Genomic DNA, 15,766 nt, shown 5'->3' with positions numbered 1-15,766 from the left:
TAGTCATGCTGGCCACATGACCCAAAAGCTGTACGCTGGCTCCCTCAGCCAGTAAAGTGAGATGAGCACCACAACCCCAGAGTCGCCCGCAACTGGACCTAACGGTCAGGGGTCCCTTTACCTTTACCTTTACCTTTACTGCTACATAACATGTGAATAGGAGGATGTTCTCAGTGAAGTTGATATATGAGAAGTGTAATTTTTTTAGAGGCCTTTATATTTCTCATGTGGTAAGCAGTGAGCTTTTTGATCTGAAATAGCTTTTTTAAAACCTAAGGAACAAAATACAAATCACACCAAACAATATTTCATGGATGTTATTCAGAGACCCACTAAGTCCTGTTTGCCTCAACTCCCTGACATCAGGAGTGGGGAACTTGTGACTTTCCAGATCTTTCTAGACTATTACTTCCATCATTCCTGACCACTACCCAGGCTGACTGCAGTTACCGTATTTTTCGCCCTATAGGACGCACTTTTTCCCCTCCAAAAATGAAGGGGAAATCTGGGTGCGTCCTATGGGGCGAATGCAGGCTTCGCGGACCTCTCCACAAACAGCAGGAGCGCTCCCGCTGCTGGCGGAGAGGTGCCTGCATGCTGAAGCCTGCGCGCGCTGAGCTCAGCGCGCCCAGGCTTCGCGGACCTCTCCGCTAGCAGCGGGAGCGCTCCCGCTGCTGGCGGAGACGTGCCTGCATGCCGAAGCCTGCGCGCGCTGAGCTCAGCGCGCCCAGGCTTCGCGGACCTCTCCGCTAGCAGCGGGAGCGCTCCCGCTGCTGGCGGAGAGGTGCCTGCATGCCGAAGCCTGCGCGCGCTGAGCTCAGCGCGCCCAGGCTTCGCGGACCTCTCCGCTAGCAGCGGGAACGCTCCCGCTGCTGGCGGAGAGGTGCCTGCATGCCGAAGCCTGCGCGCGCTGAGCTCAGCGCGCCCAGGCTTCGCGGACCTCTCCGCTAGCAGCGGGAGCGCTCCCGCTGCTGGCGGAGAGGTGCCTGCATGCCGAAGCCTGCGCGCGCTGAGCTCAGCGCGCCCAGGCTTCGCGGACCTCTCCGCTAGCAGCGGGAGCGCTCCCGCTGCTGGCGGAGAGGTGCCTGCATGCCGAAGCCTGCACGCGCTGAGCTCAGCGCGTCCAGGCTTCGCGGACCTCTCCGCTAGCAGCGGGAGCCAGCACTGGGCTCCCGCGGCTTGCAGAGAGCTGCCTGTTTGGGGGCTGGGGTCGGGGGAAGCTCGGGCTTCCCCAACCCCGCGCCTGGGGGGGAAATAATTTTTTTCCTTTATTTCCCCCCCAAAAAAACTAGGTGCGCCTTATGGGACGGTGCGTCCTATAGGGCGAAAAATACGGTAATAGGAACTGGGATCCAAAAACATCTGGAGGGTCAATGGTTCCTCATTCCTTCCTTGTGCCATATATATTCCTATTTCATCATATCAGAACAGATTATAAGAATGTCATCACATATTTATATTTTTATTGTTCATCTGTTCCTCACAACTGGCTTTGAAATACATGTGCCATTGGCCAATATAACCACCCCACGTGATATCCAACTAAGCCAAACTCAGAGAAGATCTACTGAAATCAATGGACTTTAGTTTCTGAAGTCCATTCTTCCCTGAGTATGGCTAAAGTGGAATATCACCCCATAGGTCTGAGCATCTGTTGATTATACAGGAATAATTCCATGAACATGTAGTTTTGAAAAGGTTAGTTTTCTGATCCTGGAATAAAAAGTAACATTTCTGTACTTTCAGGATAAGGGTAAAACAAAAAACAAAAAGTCTATTCTACTTTCTTTCTTTTTAATTAACAGAAAACACGTGACAAAACAAGATGTAGTGTGTGCACAGAGACTAGTCTCAAGGTTACTGTTGTATCTTCAAGACAGCATTTCTTCTTCTTCTTTAAGGAACTGGATAAAACAAACAAACCCAATCATCATGGCAAAACCCTTTCTTCAATTGCCCCTCACTTTATCTGAGGTTCAGATTGTTCTGGTTCTTACAAACAAGAGATACAAGGCATAAATCCCTAAAATGATCCTGCCAAAAGAAAGAGTCCTTCAGAAAGCTGGAAAGTAAGCATGGGATTTTAAAAGGGGAGAGGGAATTGAAGTAATCTCATGTAAAAAACAGTTTACACTCTCCCTTCAGAATCTGAAATCTAGAAAGGATCAAAACACATCAGTAAGGAATGTTGTTGTTCTGTCCCAAGGTCCTTTTTGGTCTCTACTCTAAAACCTCAAATCACTATGAGAAGACCCCATTAATGGCCTGAATGGGGGCCAAACTGTGGGGGATTTCATCCCAAAGTAAATCCCTTCAGAAGAGGAATTTTTTCTAAGGACCACAGCAGGAGAGGAAAGGATTAAATTCCCCTCCTCATTTACTGTAATCCTGATAACTGTCCGTCTGCCACCAGATGCTATTGATTTTATATATATATATATATTTAGAAACCTGCACAGTATATGCAAAGGGACCCCTCTAAAGACATGTCTTGCAGTTGTTTGGACTTAAATCAATGCTATTTTACTTTTGTTGGGAATGACAACAGATTGGGGGAAGAGGAGGGGTTGCTGACGGCTTAAGACTTTTATCTCTTAACAGTACGGAGGCATGAAAGGTTGTACATTTGCAACTGTGATGATTTGGCCCAGTTCCTGGTTTTACATTGGGTGAGGATTAGAAGCAGAAAGGCGGGGGAAAGGTGTTAGAAAAGACAGTGTGCGATCTCCAAATGTCACCAAAATACCATCACAATATTCTCCTTCGGCTCCAGCTGCAGATGAAAGGCAAAGGAAAAAAAGGAACTGGGTCAACATGCTCAGATTTTCCTCCTCCTATTTTTCACAACACCCTTATTTGTCTCTCCCCTTTCTCCTTTCCAGTTTCTAAAAACCATTTGTTCTTCCTGTGCAGTTGAAACAAAGAAGAGCAATACATTGTGTCCTATGACTGAAATAGGCGATGGGACTGTCAAAAAATGTCAGTTTCTGAGGGCCAGGTCATACATACAAGACATATTTTTCTCCACCCAAGCAGTCCTGTTGGCTTCATGGGCGGACAAATGCCATGTTTACTGTGTAGACTGTAAGGTCCTTGTAGCGGGGAACAGCTTGTTTCTATAATGATGATGACGATGACATCTCCATCGTACAGCAAAAACGATATAATGAAGGTGTCAGGCACACTTCTGTGGGAAGGGAGTTCCACAGCTTAGGGACCACCACAGAGAATGTCTTCTCCCAGGTCACTGCAACCTCCCAAAATCTGGAGGATTGTGGAATGACCAAGAAAGCCCTTCCTTCCAATCTTAACGTCCAAGAGGGTCTGTAGGGCAGGAGACAGTCTTTCAGATATGCAACCCAGTCAGATGGGTGGCATATAAATTATTATTATTATTATTATTATTATTATCAACATCATCATCCTTAGATTTTGTTGAGTATATAACTTCCAGAAATGGATGTGAATGACAATCATACAAAGTAACAAGAGGTCTGTGGCTGGCTAATTTGCTGTTTGGGGAAATTTTTAACTTTTACTGATTTTTGAAAATGTATTTCATAGAATTATTGTGGTTTTGGTGTTTTATGTGCTCCAGTGTTTTCCTGCAAGGGTACTGCAGCCTGTAAGATGGGGTAGAAATGCATTAAATAAATAAACCATGTGCTCAGTAGCTGAAATAAAACATATATACAGTTCATATTTACAGATCCTAATGTTTGAACTTGTCAACTTATATGCCAAAGATAGAGATCCTATATGCAAACTGTGCATTAAAGCTATGAAATAGGCTGCAAATCAGTGCTCTTTTTTCTAAAAAAAATAATAATAAATGTTTAGGGGCACTCTCATTTTCCTACTCATATTGAAATACTGCCCCTCAATGAGGGCAAACTTAGATTCACAAAATGTTTAGCGGTATGTGTACCCCTGCGTACCCCCAGAAAAAAAGCACTGCTGCAAATGATATCTTAAGTAAGGTGATCAAAAGCTGAACAAACAGAAGGGGGAGGCCAAGACCACCCTTTGGCTGGGGCAGCATTCAGTCTATGACCAGCCCTGATGACTAATGTTCAACAAATGAATGAGTTAGTGGAAACTTCAACAGCCACTAGTAACCTTCTTGCCTTTCTTCATGATCCTTCTGGCCTTCTAAAACTTCACCATCCCATAATGCATTAATATTAACCCTCTGAAAGTAAGGATGCCTTTCAGAAGCATAATATCCTCTAGTATTAAAGCACAGCAGGTGAAAATCTCTTTCAAAAAACTAGAGTGGCACTCTTCAGTTTGAACATCTAAGTCCCCTTTTCATATTGTAAAGATTTATCGATGAAAACTTTCCATTTTGTATTCAATTCCATGTACATTCCACCTTTCTTCAAAGGCTGTTCAAGGCAATCTAGGTTTTATATCCGCAACAAACCTGTGAGGTAGATTGAATTGAAAGTGCGTGTGCATATCTGGAACCTTCTGTGAAAATCTGCAAAGAAAACTCCTATGCAAGGAGTTTGCCCATCCTTCCTCACAACATGAAATCTAAGGTTGCAATCCTATGCACACTTTCCCTAGAAGTAAGGGCCACTTAAAACAGTATGATGAAGTAGACTTCCAGGCAATACTGTATGTTTATTGAACATTCACCCTGATCTGTTTGCAGGGAGGTTAGACAATGCTGGCTATTTAACCATCATTCCCGTAGAATTTGTTGCCAGGCAGATGAGATGACCTTACGTCAAAGCAAGTGTTATCCCACACTTCTCAGTGCATTTTCCTGTCCCTTTGCTTATAACCATAAATCTGATCTTTTGGAGAAGCGTGTTCATTGCGCAAGACCTTCCAATCAACTACAGTTTTTCAGCCTGAATTTGACTGAATCCCACCAAAAAATAGCAACTGTCTGACAGCGCCCTTACTTCCAAGTAAACGTGTGTCAGATTGCGCTGCAAAGCTTCAAACGCTATTCTGCACCGCCCTAGAGGAGAAAAGGAAGACAAACAGTTCCTTAAGTAGAGAGCACATACCTTCTTGGACTTCTGCCGGAGGCGTCAAGGTGGAAACAAGCAGTGATGGGAAGGAGAGAATAAAGGAAGAAAGAATACGCATGTAAGCACTCTTGAGCGTCATCAGGTGATCAAGGAATGGGTAAAAGGGAATAGAAGAATACTGGTTAAATATAAACATCTAGTGCAGAAGAGGCACTGAGGGAAGCTGTAGGAATGTGGGGAGGGAGGGAAAAACTAGGTTATTGCTGGTATAAGTGTGGAGCATTCAAAAAACAACCCACTAGTCTGTAAGTGACAGTTTGTTAATCATTATTTATCTTGTTTCTTCTCTTCCAACATCCCATTCAAAGACATTATGTACATTCTGTGAACATATCAGAATCAACATAAGAATGTGGAAGTCGTGTTGCATACCTGGCTCATGAACTTCATCAGGGAAGAAGTGTCATGGAACAAGATGTAACGGACAGCGAGAGAACGGAAACAAGAGGAACATGTTATTACAAGGTCTTTGGGCGCTTCTAAGAGCTTCAAGAGGGGAGGGGGAGGGGGGGAGTAGAGGGAAAGAAAATTAATAACATTGAAAAAAATCACATGAAAGCAGCCCAGTGGGGAATCAATGAAGGTGAATGGCAAATACCAGATAAAAAGGCACATAGAAAAATGCCACATGTTTTGTCATTCACTTGTCAGCATAGCCCGGGCCAAGAGGAATTCGCCATTATGCTTTACAAAAATGTTTTCTTGGCTGATCCAGAAGAAATGCAAGTATCATTCCATTCATCTGGAGTGCAGCAGTTCTAAAGAGCTTGCATGGAATCATCTCCACAGAACCAGAAATGAGCACACTTATTTCTGTTTCTGGTTAGATAGTCTCATCAGCCCATTTTAGAACCACATGTATGGTCCGAAATTTGCATCTGCATGCTTTGTTCATGGCAATTTGCACCATGGTAAGCTTTCATATTTTGAATAGTAAGAAAAAGCTGCAGTCAATTTCAGGGTAGCTATGATCTTCATTGTAACATTTTAGTACCTAGGCGTGCAAGAAAGCAAGGAAGTTCCATGGTTATCTAGCAAAGGTTTGATTTAAATCTATTCTTGTTACAAGAATAAATTTGATCTGTCATGTGGTTAGGTTCTTTGCACATCAGTGGCTTCCATTCCATTCCCAAAGATGGAAACCAACTCTGATTCCATCTGCGTCTCTGGGGAAAACGAAGCTATACATGCAGAATTCCAAAACCAAAAAATGGATCTTTGCGACCATGCCCTTTTACAAAGAATATTCACTCATGAATACAGCAGCCTATCCATAGTAGCTCTTGTCTACACAAAGCCATTACAGTTTAATAAACTGAAGCCATTTAAAAGGAACTCTAGTTTCTAGCTCTCTTCACCCGTTACAATGAAAACGTGTTGAGGGAGGAGCACTTTCAGCATGGCTTGTGAAATAGCCAATAGATTGGATCCAGACTTAGATTAAATCAGTGCGACTTAAGTTAGCTGTGTGTTGTATTGAAGGAAAGACAGTGGGTGGGATCCTGCTCCCCCCTCTACCTGTGCTCATCATAATGCGTGAAGAGGACTCAGATCTTCCCTGATTCTGCCTAGTTCCCTCACTAGCTGCCCATTTAAGAAAACCCTATGTCTTTTCTACCTTTTCTATTTTAAGCACCTGCAAATGTTTTCTTTCTCCCAGATACTTACATGTGAAGGATGGGAAAAATGCATTATTTTCAAATCAAGGAGGTTGCAGGAAAAGAAATTAAAACCAAGCAAGTGTTAAGAGTTATTGAAACTGTTATCTCCTGTTTCCTTGCTCCACCTTTGAATTCCTGTACACATCACCCTTTCAGATAATCAGTGGAATTCAGAAGTCATGTCACATACCTGGTTCATGGACTTCGTGAGGTGGGGCGTGCCATTAGAGAAAAAGGAAGACAAGACAAGTAATAAATACAGGGTGACTGCAACCTTTGACTCTTGCAAGTCAAGGTTGAAATAAGTAATTGATTAAAAGGGATTAAAGGGGAACACAAATTAATGACCTGTTTAAAATAAAAAAGGAGACAAACATGAATGGGAAAAGAAGGAAAAGAGGTGGAGAGACAGGCAAATTAACATGGGGTCTCTTGTATAATATTAAACAGTGCAGTCCTATACATGCTTACTCAGCAGTAAGTCCCATTGAGTTCAATTGAGCTTACTCCCAGGTAGGTAGGTAGGTAGGTAGGTAGGTATAGGATTGCAGCCTAAGTTGATTTGCAAATGTGAATAGAAACCCTTGGAATCTATTTGTACTTTTCTTAAATACATAGGGATGATAGCCAGCTACTCATACTCAGAACAGACCGAATGAAATCAATGCACTTAAGCCATTGTTTTTAATGGGTCTGCTCTGAACATGGCTTAGTTGGATATCACCCTATGGTGATTTGCATATGTGGAATATGAAATATGCACATATTGTCTGCATACATGGAATTCAGGATCACTTCACATGTTGCTTTTCTGAGCATGGATCGTATTTCTCCATTTCAGAAAAGTAGCATAGGAAGCAGCACTTCCTAAAAGCTATATATCCTTCTGATATGGGCCATGGCTGTTGTGTCTGTGTGCATGTGTGACTCTAACCATAGTACACCTGCTGTTGTTAGGTGTAAAAACAACATAACTATTTAATATTTATAAAAATGCCTATACTATACTAGCCTTCAGGCTCACAATTTAATAAACATGACATGGTTTTCCAATTTTTTAAAAAAACACAAATGCACTATTCATAACGCACAAGGATTCATGTCTGTTGTGAACTTCATCTGTGGAAGAGCAGTTATTTTATTTTATTTTGCTAAGTGCTTCAGAAAACCGAAGCCCTTAAGAATCAGATAAACTATACCGGTTTTTTAAAGGATGTCAACGATGAATTACTTGTGTCATCTGGACTGGACTTTACATAAGTTCTCACCTTTCTTTTAGAGAGGCAAGCATGTGGAAGTGATGGGCAAAGTTGCGGGAGAGGAGGACAAGATAGCCTGCCCCTTTGTACTTTGAAGGGGCTTCAGCAGCTCCTGTCATGATTCTCTCAGCCACCCACCTCCCCGCTTCCCGCCCCAAATGACCTCAGACCTGCTTCTAGTTGTCTATGAAGGGTTCCACCAAAGTCCATCAGCTACTGGTGGACAGTGTGAGCAAACGTATATCCTACAGCTTATCCAGGGAATGAAAAGAAAGTAGACTAAAGAGGGCATTTTAATTTTCCCAGTCTTTTGGAACATGTGTAGGGAAAGGCAAAAGGCAGTCCTATAAAAATCTGAAGGAAGGCTAGCAATTAGGGGAATGCTTGGATCATAGAGATGGGTACACTAACCAAATACTATATACAGTGGTACCTCGGGTTACATACGCTTCAGGTTACATACACTTCAGGTTACAGACTCCACTAACCCAGAAATAGTGCTTCAGGTCAAGAACTTTGTTTCAGGATGAGAACAGAAATTGTGCTCTGGCGGTGCAGCAGCAGGAGGCCCCATTAGCTAAAGTGGTGCTTCAGGTTAAGAACAGTTTCAGGTTAAGTACGGACCTCCGGAATGAATTAAGTACTTAACCCGAGGTACCACTGTAAAGGTATTTCCCTGGGAATGTCTAAAGTGTTGGGCAGCTAGTAATCCTGTGCTTCACCGTGTTCTTAGCAGAGTCTCAGTTGGCTTATACAAGAGCACTGCAGTCAATGGATAAACCCTAGATCAGCCTTTCTCAACCTGTGGGTCCCCAGATGTTGTTGAACTACAACTCCCATCACCTTTAGGTAGCAAGGCCGGAGCTTAGGGATGATGGGAGTTGTAGTCCAACAACATCTGGGGACACACAGGTTGAGAACCACTGCCCTTGATCATGGGTAGGCAAATTAAGGCCCGGGGGCCGGATCCGGTCCAATCGCGTGTTTTTACATGAGTAGAATGTGTCCTTTTATTTAAAATGCATCTCTGGGTTATTTGCGGAGTATAGGAATTTGTTCATTCCCCCACCCCAAAAATATAGTCCAGCCCCCCACAAGGTCTGAGGGACAGTGGACCAGCCCCCTGCTGAAAAAGTTTGCTGACCCCTGCTCTAGATCCTATATGCTGAGTGTCTGTCCTATACGACAAGGTTTCACTGTTCTAATGCACAATAAATATCACCATTTGTTAATGAAAATGAGATAGAGGGAAAGAGAGATTGTCTCCAGGGAAACCAACATAGATATTAAGGTAATGTGTTGCTCTCCTGTTCTCTTCCATCACTTTCAAATTCTTGCACACACTGATATGAGATGGAAAGAGAAGAATTCAGAAGTCAAGTCACATACCTGGTTCATGAACTTCACCAGGTGGGAAGTATCATGGAACAAGATTAAGGCAATAGAAAACAAGAATATTAGAAAAATGACAACACGATTACAAGAGGCTTAAAGTAATTCAAGACAGTGTTGATAAGTAAGTCAGCTCATTATGGGAAAGCAAATTAATGCAGTTAAGACAAGGATGGTGAAATGCACATAGACAAATGCAGCTCATGCAAATGAGGAATAGGAAATGTAAAGAGTTCAGACTGCAAATGAATTGTAAGCCAAGAATGGCCAATGGCTTTGTTTATGAAGCTGTTCCTTTCCTCCTGGGGCACATCTACATACTTCAGGAACAAACTCACAGAGACCACCCAGCCCCACAATCAAAATGTGCCTTGGCCTGTGCCGTTCCTTCTCACCACACACTTTGTCCTTGCAGATGGCATGGGGGACTGTAGTGGCATCAGTATGGCAAGCAAAATAGGCACAACTGGATTTCCAGTCGGCTCCTTTGTATCCCAAACAAGGAGAGCTACCTGGCTATTCTAGAAACACTACCTATGGTTTGGGTTGCATGCTGCAGCTCCCAGCCAGACACAGAGCAGATGTCATGTGCGTAATTCTCCATTGAGCCTCGCCAGCAGATAGTAGACACACTGGTTTCATTCACTAATAGCAAGTACTAGAAGCCAATACGGTTTCTCAGTGTTATTGCTAATCACATTGTTAGCACCACATGTGGTTAAGCCAAAACAGCACAAAGTTTAGGTTGCTTCTGACCCTTTCAACCATTGAAACAGGGCAGGAAGAAGAAGGCCATGAAGAACCAGCGCTCAAAAACCTGTTGTGGAACTATGTGAGGCAAGCTAGTGCCAGTCAACAGGCAGGCACATGCTGGGAATATGCATTCACATCTTGCCATGTTTGTCTATTGTATGAATTCTTCAGCATGGGACTGCAGCACAGACTTCTGGGTAATGGGTGGATCAGCCTGAGGCCAATGCAATGCATTGTCAATTCAGGAAGAAGCAGGAGCCCGGAAACAAATTACTCTCTATTCCACTATTCCACTAAATCCTGAATTGAATCATGGCTGCAGACATCGAGTCTCAAGAGGGCATTAAAAGCAGATAACCGTTTCTTACTTTTCTTTAAAGAGCCAAACTAAAGCTTTGGAGCTGAATTAAAGGCGTATATGTACTCAAGCAGACAGAAAGTATCTTTCACAAGTACAGGATGATATTAAGCAACACAGCAGGGCAAATTCAACAGCGAGTTCTGTAGATTAGGGTAGAACGTTTGTCAATTTCACCACATTCCCCCCCTCATATCTGCACAGAAGTGTGGTAAAGTCTTCCTTCATTGAAGGAAGGAAGCTACGCCAGGCAACTTATGTCATGCCAGGGTAATTTGGTCATCTGTATGAGTTCATATTTATGAGTTCAATGTTTGGGCTGCATTTTGCTGAAAGCTCATGTGGGCTTTCATCAAGCAGCTAATCCTAAATCTTGCCTTATTATTACTAATAAATAATACCAACTTTTAAGAGTTGATTTTGGCTACATATTTTCACCCCATGAGCACATATGGAAGCTGTTGTGCCAGAAAGAAAAGCGGATGTGGATTTTGAATTCCAATGCAATGTTTTCCCAATTGTATTCTTCTGCCTTAATTTCTCTGTGAGGGTAGGAGAGAAGCCATTATATTGGAATTAGCAGCAACACACACCAAAGGATATACAGTAGTTGCTTGCTCCAAGGCAGGGCTGTGGAATGGAAGTCTGAGCCACCTACATAATATCCCATTCATTCCAACTATCCAGTCTCTTACGCCATAGGTAATTCAGCTGAAGTCAATAGAAAATCAAGCACCATGCGCAGATGGCTTAGGGCGTGTCGGTGGCTGTACATTTTTCAAAGGGTCTATTTAGATATAGTCAGTGCCTACAGTCAGTGCCCTTTTGCACTCAATTAGCAAGGACAGTACTATAATCACACCTTCCCTTCCACAGCCTTAAGAAATGCAGTGCTCCAACTTCCATTTAAATGGTCAGAACCAGAGATGCCTCAACACATACCTTCTTCCTGAGCTTCTTCTGGAGGAAGAATGGAAAAAAGAGAAGGAAACAGCAAAAGAAAGAAAAAAGAGTTAAACAATAAAAATGAAATCAGCCCGCCCAAACTGTGTGAAGAACATGAGGTTGTAGGGGTAAAGTTAGAAATAACAATATTGCAAGTCAAGCAGGGAAAAATGAATCACATACACATTGAATGGACACAACACATTCAGCAGTGATTTGAAATGTTACTTGGATAGTAAGAATATGGGCAGTTTTTGGCTTTCTTTGTTTATAAAGCATGCATATAGATCAGAGTTAGGTTGAATCCTAAAATCCCATATTTTGTTAGACAGAGGTTATTTATATAATATGTCACATTTCAAATCCTGCAATTTGTGGAGAAAATGAACCAAAAATGACTATATTTCTCCAAAGAGGGATGCTATGGCACAGTCTTATTCTGAAGGGAAAAAATAGAAGTTTGAAAAAAATGCAACCAATTCTGTTATTTACCATGAACAACAACAAAAAATAACACTTCTTATAGTGTATAGGGGATTCAAAACTGAGTTGTCATGAAGACTGCAACATCAACTCAGTTTCATCGACTCCCCCACCCACCCACATTGATGCCATGGAATCAAGCCTTTGGAGTTAATATTCTCTTTTATCTCGTTCTTTTTCTTCTGCCACCCTAGGATTCCTTTGTGCAGACAAACCACTCTTCTGAAAAGGAAGAGAGAGAAATCCAGAGGGCAACACCACACACATACGCACACACATACCTTCTTCTTGTGCTTCCTCTGATAGGAGACATCATGGGAACAAGAGGCAAAGACAAACAAGATAATAACATTAAGATAGCGGCCCAAACCCTTTAAAAACTCTTTTTGTGAACTACTGCTGGAGAAATAAGTGGTTAGGAAAAAAAGAGAATGTACAAAACAGGAAGCAAACAGAAGAAGACAGTTACAGATCAAACAAAGATGGTCAATTCAGAAACCAGAAAAACATAATTCAAGAGAGAGGGGAGCATGCAGTTTAAAGAGAAGAGAAACGCCAAGCGTAGCAATCACACACTGAAATCAATGTGGGGTTTCCCCCTGTCCAACAGAAAGGAAGGAACATAGGAAAAGAAGAAGGAGGAAGGAAGGAAGAAAAGGAAAAGGAAATTCATTTTTCCCAGAAGAAGCTGCCTGTATTAGGTTAGCACCCTTGACTATTTCTTTGTTAGGTTTGACAAGTGGCTGAAGATGGAGTTTGAAAAGGACCTTCATTCACAATCATCCTAAGCAAAGCACTGTTTTTTTCTTTGCTTTTCAATTAGGGTACTGGCTTAAAAGCTGTTGTTTCAATAAGGAAACGAACTTCTCCTCAGCAGCATCGTACTCAGGAGCTAAGAATAAAAATTTAGCCTTAAGCCTCCAATTGTGATTTTATGGAGTTTCTGTGTTGGAGTCGGTTGCTCATAGTCTTCCAGTCTTCCATAGTCTTTCCCTCCCCCCCCCCCAAACACTAGACATGTTGGGCATCAAGGGCTACACTGCCCTACATTTTTAACACCATGGCATTCCTGCTCCAATCCCAGCATTCTCTTCTGGTACAACTAAAAGTGTTAACAACTGAACCAGGCTATCCACAGTATCACATGCATATAGGAAGGAAATGACTGCGGTACATGGGAGAGCAGGCTAGCCCAGAAGGTCTGACTAACACACACAGCCCAGCCCAATGGGGCAGGCCTCTGTTTCCTGGTGGGAGAAGAAATCCATATTGTAAAGGCATCTCTGCTTGCCCACGGTTTCCCTGATTTATACAACTGGTCCTTGGTATTACTAGATTCCTGCTTTATTCAATCACTCTACTCTTTTTATGTTTAAATATTAAGCTGTTTAGAAATGCTTTAAAATAAAACAAATCCTTTATATATCACTGAACAACAATCACAAAATCAATATTCTTCCAAGCTGGTTTCTCTCTCTCCCTTTATAACCCGAGAGCAAAGTTCTATCATCAAATGCCAAGGGATTGTAAGGCTGACTCTAAACACATCAAAGAAGCATTTCAGTTAAATGCGTTGTAAACTTTGTGAGAAATCAGGTTGGCAAAAATGGATCAGCACCTTCTGGTGTCACAGTGTTAAAAGGCATATAAAAAGGTAAAGGTACCCCTGCCCGTACGGGCCAGTCTTGACAGACTCTAGGGTTGTGCGCCCATCTCACTCAAGAGGCCGGGGGCCAGCACTGTCCGGAGACACTTCCGGGTCACATGGCCAGCGTGACATCGCTGCTCTGGCGAGCCAGCGCAGCACACGGAAACGCCGTTTACCTTCCCACTAGTAAGCGGTCCCTATTTATCTACTTGCCCCCGGGGGTGCTTTCGAACTGCTAGGTTGGCAGGCGCTGGGACCGAACAGCGGGAGAGCACCCCGCCGCGGGGATTCGAACCGCCGACCTTTCAATCAGCAAGCCCTAGGCGCTGAGGCTTTTACCCACAGCGCCACCCGCGTCCCATATAAAGGCATATACAACACATATAAAGCGCTTTTTCTTTGCCAATGTAGCTGAGTCCTAAGTAGCCTGTTTCAAAATATTTGAGGGGTATCCTGGTATGGAGTACAGCAAAACAAAGAAGACTCTTGCACTAGAAAAACGTATTAGCACTTCCACATCCAAGTACCTAATAGGCTATCTAATGTGTAGTCTCACTCAACACTTTGATCCTGTAAGCTTTTCTGAAGACCCCGTCACTGCCAAGAGTCTACAGTACAAGCAATAAGTTCAGCACTGATAGAACTGTGTGAAAGGGAATCTTCTTCACTCCATCTTCAAAACGTGCCTGTATCATTATACACTACTGTAACTTGTCAAACCTGTAGTCAGCTAAAGATGATGTACATTTCCCAATTTTATATTATCAACTTGCACATTTAACTTATTGTGCTGATGACAGTTTGTTTGGGGACTTAAATATTATAATGGGAGTTTCTGCCACCACAAATTCAAATCTAATTATGAGGGCCAGAAAGGGAATTCAGCAAGATGCACAACTGAGCAATCATATAATTGCTTGGGTTAAAGGCTAGCTGTGTAATATGCATTTAATCTGGTGGCTGTCAAGATCTCCCCTTTGGCCTTGTGAAATGCCTCCAGTTTTAATTCTAAAGTCACTGGGCTGGTTATTCACCTAGCATTTCAGATCATCTTTAGCAGACAATAACAAAGAGATGGGTGAATGACAGGCAGCTAAAGAGCTGAAGATCAAGGGATCATCCAGGAGAGAGAAGGCACATTCCAGGTTTTGGTTACCTTCTTCTTCGTATTCCTCTGCATTTAGATAAAAGAAAGAAAGAAAGAAAACGAGAAAAGCAACAGAATCAACAAAAAAGCATAGCAATCGCAGTACATGGACCACAAAGACCGATACAAAAGATAAAAACTCACTGAAAATAAAAACACCCTTTATTTATAAAAAGCCAAAACAAAACACCCAAACCTATTTCCATGGTTCTTCTCAGTCAAAAGTCTGGAGCTAATCAAGTACAAAAAAATAATGAACTGGCCATTGTTTCCTTTCAAGAATAAGAGATTTCAACTGAGTTGGCATGAGTAAATTATATTGTTCTAATAGATGTAGCATGTCCCGATGTAAAAATTTGATTGAGATTCCATTGCACTTCTGTAAAGGAAGGGCATATTGCATAAATGAACTTTCAGCAGAAGTAATTCTTCCTTCCAAATGATTTCTATAGGATACTGTTGTGTGGTTCACACAAGCAGTCAAAGGTAGCTCACTGCCTGCTCTGATTCACTCTGGTGATCTCTTGTAGGTGGAATGGTAGCTTCAGAATCCACTAATTTAATACCAACAAGTAAATGCTGGAGAGGGTTGTATTTCAATTTGAGAGCGAATTACAACCGTAATATTTTTTCCCTGATTCTGTTTATATTGGATAGCTATGGTATTGGTCAATAAGCCTCAATAGATAGTAAAACAACAATGCAATTTCCTCCATTAAATGTTCCTGCTTCATTAATGTATAACTAGAGGCTGCTAAAATCAGTGAAAGGTTTTGAATCAAGATATTTAGTGCTACTGTTGCAACAATCTGGATTTATTTTACTGAACATATTTCATATCCAATATGGAATATACTATTCAGCAGCCCTGCTCATGTTTGGTAGTGGAATGAGTAAGCAATGCACAAAATGCTGCCTTTTGCTTTTGGAGCAATTCCACATGACACAGCCACAATGTGGAGGCTGCTCGCAAAATTATCTCCACCTTGGAAGTGCTCCATGCAGTGGCCAGTATTTCTTGCACTGGCTCACCTTGTAGATCAGCCCCTACGAAATATTCACAGTGGCATCT

At 42.4% G+C, this 15,766-nt stretch overlaps 1 protein-coding gene across 27 annotated transcripts in view; it reads right to left on the bottom strand.

Moving 5' to 3' along the window:
• TNNT3 (troponin T3, fast skeletal type) overlaps positions 1-15,766 on the bottom strand; it is a 43,214-nt gene that overhangs the window by 13,226 nt on the left and 14,222 nt on the right. For 3 of the 27 annotated variants that reach the window (XM_083425398.1, XM_083425406.1, XM_083425407.1), the window contains exon 1: positions 2,747-2,831. The exons of 1 other annotated variant lie outside the window; for it this stretch is intronic. In XM_083425398.1, coding sequence (XP_083281524.1) covers positions 2,747-2,816 — 70 coding nt within the window. In that variant the 5' untranslated portion in view covers positions 2,817-2,831. Of the gene's footprint in view, positions 1-2,746; positions 2,832-5,024; positions 8,386-8,626; positions 9,657-11,413; positions 11,432-12,180; positions 12,199-14,703; positions 14,722-15,766 lie in introns of those variants that run through there. 23 more of the 27 variants (XM_083425399.1, XM_083425405.1, XM_083425388.1 and 20 more) reach the window with 21 other exon arrangements.

Source organism: Podarcis tiliguerta, assembly GCF_965153285.1.
Source record: "Podarcis tiliguerta genome assembly, chromosome: 1".
In the NCBI taxonomy this organism is placed as follows: Eukaryota; Metazoa; Chordata; class Lepidosauria; order Squamata; family Lacertidae; genus Podarcis; species Podarcis tiliguerta.
The sequence above is the reverse complement of the archived record's forward strand: the minus strand, read 5'-3'. Positions and strand labels throughout refer to the sequence as shown.